The 8647-nt window shown below is 46.5% G+C and overlaps 1 protein-coding gene across 1 annotated transcript in view; it reads left to right on the plus strand.

The window, feature by feature from the left end:
- Position 1: 1 nt before the first annotated feature.
- The window catches only part of LOC109517522 (cadherin-7-like), a gene marked incomplete at its 5' end in the record, with an annotated part of 21835 nt that continues 13189 nt past the window's right edge, over positions 2-8647 (plus strand). The window contains 2 exons of the mRNA XM_019872720.1: positions 2-158; positions 3202-3321. Of these exons, the coding sequence (XP_019728279.1) occupies positions 2-158; positions 3202-3321 (277 nt within the window). The remainder of the gene's footprint in view (positions 159-3201; positions 3322-8647) is intronic.

Here is an 8647-nt window from a genome sequence, read left to right on the forward strand (position 1 = left end):
CTACTACACGCTGCAGGCCCAAGCCGTGGACCGACTCAGCAACATGCCCGTAGAGCCCCGCTCCGAATTTGTGGTCAAAGTGCAGGACATCAACGATAATGAGCCCAAGTTTCTTGACGGGCCCTACTTCGCTGGAGTGCCTGAGATGTCCCCGCTAGGTGAGCTTGCTTTCATTTGTATTTACGATTTAAAAGTGTGGAATGCGTCGAACGGCTGGAATTTGGAGTGGTTCTGCTATCCGCGGATCGAGCAGAGGGTCAAACATGGATGAATTGAACTCCTTCAATGACATTTTAAGGTGTCCACATTCCACCAGTAGCACTCGCTCGGATTCTTCGACAATGTCAGGAAGAGACACAATACACCAGTGACCCCGCCCAAAATGGAGCGAGAACTATATACTGTGTCTGTGAATATCCCTATGCGCTAAATCCTAATTTCCCTACCACCCTACCCACTAAATCCAGTTACCCTAACTCCTAGCCAAGTCCCAACACGCCCTATTACCCAAGCTGCTTAACTCCATCACCCTAACCCCCACTCTCCCCTAACCCCAAATTCTTTTTCGCCACCGCCCTCTTGCTCGCTTGCTTCAAAATCTCCCGCGACGGCTCAGGCCGCAAATGCGAGTAAATCCAGATAAAAACAACAACATCCCGAGGGCAGTGAACCTCGCAGAAGCGCGGTAAACACGGCAAGGGTGAGAGTGGCTATTCCGCCGCTAGCCTCCACACGTCATGTTCGGTCAGCGGCCTGTGGTATCTTTAATACGAGCCGAGCTAGTTATAGTGTCAGCCCCCTTGTAGCTTGATTTAGATGCATCACCTGAAATGCCAGCGTCAGCCTGCCGGCTGTTGATGAGTGAGTGACGCATGTTTGAGAGGCCGTTCAAGCGATGCTAACATCTGAATCAGACTGGAAGCGTGGGACGCCTACAGGGTGTTCGCATTTACGGCTACTTGCGTGGCCGCCCTCTGATTGAGACAAATACATCGTGGTCGGAGAAAGAGCGGTTTCCGTCCATCACGGCATTATCTGGCATCCCCCAGCCGAGATGTTGAAATGCCGTCGGCCAGGCTGGGAGCTCTATTCTCCTCAGCGCGCGAGCTAGCTGTCACCGGCATATCGTTACTGCTGTACTGCAACATTCCAGTTCAAAGAGAAAGAGGTTCACTCACTAACTAGCTGCATTGGATAAGATATGCAATTTAGCTAATATCAACCATTTTACTGGATTAACGTGCTAAGCCGCTACAGTAGCTGGTTAGCTAGCTAGATTGGCGAACCAGCTTGATCTTGTAAATTCTGCGAAGTAGTTCAACGAGTTGCCGCAAATGACTGAAGGCCGAATCCAGAAAGAATGAACCGCGGCTGCTGAAAGCACCTTTAATTGCTCTTCAATTGCACCCGTCATTTCCTCCATCTTGACGTCTTTTTCACAAAGGATATTATGCTTCTTACTTACCAGCAGTTGCTGCAAATGACTGAAGGCCGAATCCAGAAAGAATATGAACCGCGGCTGCTGAAAGCACCTTTAATTGCTCTTCAATTGCACCCGTCATTTCTTCCATCTTGACGTCCTTTTCACAAAGGATATTGTGCTTCTTACTTACCAGCTCAAAGCTGCCCACAAAGTCTTGACAGCTAAGTGACGTTTGCCCCTGATCGCACACATGGCAGAGTATTAATGCTGCTTTGCGCAAAGAACGTCGTGGGAAAACAATGGCAGTTCGGAAGAGACTCTTTCACAAATCAAAACATACCTGTTTGTTTACAAAAGCCCGCTCAATCTGATGTCGTTTTGCCAGTTCGGAAGAGACTCTTTCACAAATCAAAACACACCTGTTTACAAAAGCCCGCTCAATCTGATGTCGTTTTGCTAGCCCCCCTCTCTGTTTTAATTTGGAAATTTGGACATGTCAGCAGTACATTGGAAAGTTCAACCGAGGTGGGCCCCGTCCCGCCACAAATCCTCAAGTGGGATGAGGATCCTGGCACCAAGAGTGTTTTAAATACGGCACTACCATGAAGATTTACACCCAGCTCGACTTGTCTTTCACGCGCTGGTTCTTTGACCTTGACACTTTCAACAGGCCGTAACAGAAGCTGTCGTGACTAAGAGGTGATGATATAATCTGGGCGTCCTTCTCCGGCCGGCGCGCCCATAATTCCTGGCGGCCACTCGGGCAGTGTCGAACGTGCAGGGACGACAACGCCTTTTAATTGTGCTTTTTTTTTTTTTTTTTTTTTTATGAGGCTCACGGCAGACTCTAATCTTCAATTTCCATGATCACTTCATTCTGTAAAAGCCCGTAAAACACGCCTCGTGTCACATTTTTTTACGAGCGGCTTTGGTTCCCAAAAGGCTGCGCTTTTCTGTCATATGCTACAATATAAACGTGCGCCTCATTCAAGTGAAATATTCCGTCGGCCGGCTGCAGAAAAAGCAGGCGGGAAACGATGCTTTCGATAGGTTTCAAGGAGAGGTTTGAAACCAGAATACAGACTTGAAACCATATTTTGGTACCCCGAACATTTGAATCTTTGTTGAACCTCGAGTTTGATACACTGTTTAGCTTGAACTCCTACTTTAAAACTGTAATCCATGTTTGAAACCCTGGCTTGAAACCTTAATTTGATTGGAGACTAACGTGTGGTTTGGTCTAGTGAAGTGTGCAACTGGCGTTCATCATCGTAATATGAATCGTCATCGCGTGAGCGGCGACGAGTAAATGTTCCGGAACATCCTGGACAAACAAGGCTTAAGTCCTCGTTAACATGGACAGATGGGTCACACTTTCCATCTGGCTTCCACGTTTTTTTGGTTGGTTTTGTTTTTCCGGGGGTGCAAAAGGGACTGGCAATGGAGACAAGGGGAATTGAAAGTTGAAGCGGAAAGGAATTACACTTAAGCTTGTAAACAAACGCGGCGGCAGTGGGCGTTTTAGTGCACGTTGTGTCAGAAAAGCTTATTCTTCATTACATCCGAAAATAACAAGCCATTTACGAAGCTAAATAGCAGCGGCAACGAGTAATGACAGCATTACACCTAATGACGTTATTTACCGCCTCGCAAGTTTCTCTCCCGCCAATATCACTCTGCTTTCGAGTGCAAGCGGTCACGCGCTCGCCGCCGCCGCCGCTTGCACAATTTCGCCACGGTTGCCGTGGTCACTAATGAAGGCCTGTCCGCCCCCTCAGGAACGATGGTGGTGCAAGTGGCAGCCACGGACGCCGACGACCCCACGTACGGGAACAGCGCCAGGGTGGTATACAGCATCGTGCACGGGCAGCCCTACTTCTCCGTGGAACCCAAGACAGGTAGGGTCTTTTTTTTTTGTGTGCCTGCCTGCCAGAGTGGGCACATCCCAATTGGTACCGAGCCATGTTTCAGTCGTTCAGGCTGCACGGCAATCGAATGGTCGGTGTCGGAAGTAGGACTAGAAAAAGGTCGACGCTTATGTGGCCTCCAAATATTTCCTTTCATTCAGCACCTGGAGCCAGTTTAAATCAACCGTATGAATTCTGGTTGTCATGTCATGAGTAGACGCACAAAAAAAAAAAAAAAACGGCTTGAAAAAGCCATCCCCGAAAATTCACTCGTCTGTGATTTTGTCATTTTGCCTTGAAGTGAGCAGTTTAACTTCAGTTTCCGGGGATCCGCAAAGATCATCAATCGCACTCTGAGTGTTTTAAAAATACAGCTCCCAAACCAGTTGAACTCCGCTATGTGAATTTGGATGACAGTGTCAATCACAAATAGATGCACAAAAAAACCCAGAAAACAAACAAACAAAAAAAAAAACTCCCAAAAATCCGCCATGTGAATTTGGAAGACAGTGTCAATCATGAATAGATGCACGAAAAAAAACAAAAAAACAAACAAAAAAAAACTCACAAAATGTTAAAAAAATTTGAAGCCACTTTCACTCAGGTTCATGGATTTTGGTTGGCATGTCGATCATAAATTTTATCCACAATACCTCAAGATGCCATGCCTGAAACAACCCAGGATAGATCCTAGGGGGGGGGGGGGCATTGACCCCAAAAATGTCCTGATAGAAATATATGGTAAAATAAACAATTGTGAACCAAGCACATGAGAGAGAACATTTTAACACTCAGGAAGATTTGATCTTGCTGTGCGAGAACACGTTTCTCATGTGAGCTTCCCTTTTAAGGAAATGTCCACATCTTGTTTTGATGGATGACAAAAGGTTCCAAGAATTGTAGCGACTTCTGCGAGATGCTTTGGCGCATGTCCTCTGTAGAAATGGTCTCTGGATTCGGTGAAAGCTCCAATTGCCAGCTTCCCGCCTTCTCTCTGTGTCTTAATTAGGTCATCTGTTGATCCACGACATCTGCCGCTTTGGTTTGAAGCGGACATTTTCAGATCATTCGGGCCAATTTACAGAGTTTGGCTCGTAGTTGATGAAGCTCGCGCTCGGAAGAGATTCATACTGTCCGTGTCCCCGACTGGCAGAAAAAAAAATGTATTGATTGCAATACCGCCGCCCCATTCAAACACAGTCTATTTGTCGTGCTATTTGGGGCTGGCTCATTCTAGCTTGAATTATATTTCAATCCATTTTGGTGACCGTTAGCATTACACCCAAAACATGAAATGGAATCCTCCATTTAACTCGAGCCAAAGGAGGAGGGACAAACCCATCAAGAATGGCAGGATGGAGGCCTTCTGGAGGAAAAAAAAAATGTTATCAGTTGCAGCGTTGCACTGGAATATAAACAGCTTCATCAAGTGTGAAATTTTCTATCTGCGTCATGCTGCGTTAACGTCACCCAAAACGAAATCTGCTTGGCAAGATTTGAGTGAGCTGTCGACTTTTCATTTTGCAGCTGGGTAAGGTTGGTCAATAAAGCAATAATCGGATGTTTTTTGCACGGCCTGAACATGTCGTTTTTATAAATAATACACGGTAGGATGTTGTCACAGAGACTTCATTAACTCCTTTGTTATGAAATAAGAATCTCTGTCATGCGGAAGCGTTCGCTCCATCCTGCCATTGTGTATGCGTGTGCTTTCTATCTCGACTGTGAATCTCGCCAGCCAATTAAGGAGCAGAACCGGCGCCGCCGCCGCACACCTGTGAAACTTGTTTACCGAGTTGCATCGGGAAGGCTCCATCAAGCCCTCGATGCTGCGAGACAGCCGTAATGCTGGGCTCAACAACTCAAACGAGCGCCAAACTTTTCCCGGGCGCCGACTTGACTCAAGGAGAGGCGAAGCCGGGATCCGGATAATGGCAGGATTGTAATAACACCTGCGATGGATGAACGGGCGCGACCAACTAACACTCAGGCTGCAGCCCGCAGTGAGACAAATGAATGCCCCCCCCCCCCCCTCCGAAGCCATCGCACTCACACACACGCTTGTGTTCGGTATCTTCACGGGTGTCTGTGGATGTTTACTAAAATGGCCGTTAAAAATCCCCGTGTAGTGATTAGGGAATGAGTGAACGCGTTCTTGTTCACTCATTCTCGGCTCCCTAATCACCACATAAGAATTTTTATATCATGGACGATATAGTTCATTATCATTCAAATAAAAAAATTGTACTTGAACGCTACTCGGTCGCACGGTTAATTACGTTATTGATGTCGCTTAATTACGACATACGCCATTTTTTTTTTCCTTCGGCCAGGCAGACGCATAAAGATAATGGATCTGATTTTGCCCCTTCCCGACAAAGCCAAATTATCTAAGGCCTGGTTCACACGGAAGGATTCTTCAAATCTTTAAAAAAAAAATGGTTGACCTGCGACAAAGCCCACATTTGAAGAGAAAAATTGAGCCGTTTCAAAGTTTCCGTCGTACAGTGTGTGGTGTGCTCAAAGTTAGGCTAGGCCAGGGGTCGGCAACCCAAAATGTTGAAAGAGCCATATAGGACAAAAAAAAAACAAAAAATAAATATGTCTGGAGCCGCAAAAAAATAAAAGCCTTCGATAAAACTTACAATGAAGTAAACGAGTGCTGTATGTATGTAGGAGACTGGATGTCTCAGAATTGTTTGTTATTTATTCCTTTGTTGTGTGTTCACAAATGCCCCCATAGAATTTATTTTGTGATTTCCTCGCTTGATTGTTTTGTTTTGGTGCATTATTTTCGCTTTTCTTAGTGTCAGTGAAGTGATCATGAATTTCCGTTTTTCGAAGGCAGTCTTTGAACGCCTCTCGAGTCGAACGAGAAGAGAGAAGTCACGGAGTCGGGACGCAGACGTGTCTGTGTTGAGAAAGCATAAATAAAGTGTACGTTTTAAAAAACCAACACCACAGCTCTCCTTATTTGGAGCTGCAACATTTATCTATATCTATTTGAGCTATATTAGCCTACTATCAAAATCTTTTTCCATTTTCAAACATTTTTTTATAAAGCTCCAGGGAGCCACTAGATGTCGCTAAAGAGCCGCATGCGGCTCTGGAGCCGCGTGTTGCCGACCCCCGGGCTAGGCTAGGGGCTTAATGGAGTGGACATTGTCTTTGCGTGAGCCCCTTGGCCACCTCTGTATGAATTTAATATAATCTTGCCATGTTGCAGTTACTGCCTGCTTTTAATGATGCCATGAATCGTAAAAATACAAATAATAAAAAGCAGCCACATTTCTTTCCCGCTGGCCCGGAAGCTCACATAGTTGTCACCGAGCGCCGCCGCTAATCCACTCTGCGACGTTGGCGAGGCTGTTGTTTGTCTGCCGGGTGCCATTTCTCCCTCCTCCACTCCCGCCGCTCTCTATCTTTGTTACCCCGTGCGGCGCCGGTGTCATTCCCGGGGAGAGGAGATGATTAAAATCCCGACTGCGGCACACGGCCTCGCGCCGCTCTCTGACTGGCCGCCCCCGGTGCTAACCAGCCGCGTTGTTGCCGCGCATTTATCTGGCTGTCACCGCGCCACTGGCGGCAGACAGGTGGCGGGCGCGTCCCCTCCCCCCTCCCCGCCCGCTAAACCCGGATACTTGACATTTGTCTGGGAAAGAGGAAATAAAGTTGAGACTTCACAGGAGGCCTGTGGCTCGGCGGGCAGCCTTGCGAGAGTCGCTGATGAAGGTGATGAGCTCTTAAAGATGAAGAGGGCAGGATGGGATTTGCGAGGCCCCTCGGGCGGCCCCTTTTTACACCAAATAGATCCTCGTAACACAGAAAGCGGGGCAGCGGTGTCTCCAGCTAGGTGACATTCAAGCACGGCTGGAGCCATTCGGGAGCGTTAACGGGCCGCATGACGCCCACATAGAAAGGAGCCGTGTGCTGCCAGAGCATATTGTTGCTTTGTCGCCGGGAAGACCGTGTTATTACCCAAAGAACAAAAGCACAACGGAAACACCTGCTGCTTGGCAGAATAGCCATGTGTGGTGTAGGTTTCAACACAGCCGCCTCCATCCAACACCTTTGGCACCACGGACGATTGACGTCAAGAGTCACTGTCACTGAGACGTCACCATCATTCAACTTCATATTGATTGTCGATGTTATGCGCTTAGAAATTCATATTGGCCGAGCTTCTGCACTTTGTTTTTTCATTCTTTTTTTGCACAATGTACAAAGTCGACGTCTTTTGCTAATGCTAGCATTTTATGAGCACTGGGTGGACCTTAGCTTAGCATCATGGTTCAGTTAGCTAGCTGACTGTGTACGGTTGAACGAATATCTCGAATTTCTAGACGCGCTTAAGATCAGTTAACATTTTTGACAACATCCGGATGAAAATGTTTGGCCTCTCATACTCAGCCACACGAGTTGCATTATTCTGCGTTTTCATGACGATTCCGATGAGGACACTGAAGGCTGTTTATCGAGATATTGACCCTCCCAAAATATTTTGAGCGGCACTGAAACAAATTCAAGTTGAAAATATAACTACATTCGTTTTTTTGTAATGAGTGCGACAGCCATGCTTGTTTCTCACCACCGAGGTAATCAGAGATAGTGACACCAGAAATGTGTTGTTTGTCCTGTCAACTCCGTATTTTATTTTATTTTTTGCTATCATTGCCGAAAATCCAGCTCGATAAAGAAAGAAATGCTATCAAGACGCTCAGTGCGCTTTTGACAGTTTTAAGGCTTCATTGCCTCATTTAAGAGCCTTCAGCCACATACAGTATCATGCAAATCAAGCTTGTTGCATGAGAATCACTTAGCAACTTTTTAAGTAGGAGTGCCAGTGTTGGTTTTTGGACTTTCTTCTTCCTCTTGGAATCTTCTCATGGCCGCTTTGCAACATCTGACACCATAAAGGCACTGCGAAGCAAAATTGCTGCCTAGTTTCAGTGATGAGAGAATAAGACGAAATGTCTTATTCTGTCATGCAGCTAAAAACAGACAAGAATGTTTAAGAACAAGTCAAACAAGCAATCAAGAATGGCTAAGTTGTTTCCGCGGGTTTCCCTTTCCAATTTTCTCCATGTCTGTATGCGTTTTTTCACTGAACTCTCCATCAATGCACTCCTGACAGGATGTGTTAGTCACACTCGCACATGTTTTGGTTTGTTGTTTGTCATCAGAGGGAAATAATTGCACGGCAAGCCGCTATATTAGCCAACAGCAGGAGGCGGTGAGATTTACGAGATGCCTCGGGCCATAATGTTCTCGATTTGGAGCAGCCACCACAGCGGGAGTCCTGCGCAGAGCCGCAACA

Source organism: Hippocampus comes, unplaced genomic scaffold (assembly GCF_001891065.2).
Source record: "Hippocampus comes isolate QL1 unplaced genomic scaffold, H_comes_QL1_v1.1 scaffold52, whole genome shotgun sequence".
Classification (NCBI taxonomy): Eukaryota; Metazoa; Chordata; class Actinopteri; order Syngnathiformes; family Syngnathidae; genus Hippocampus; species Hippocampus comes.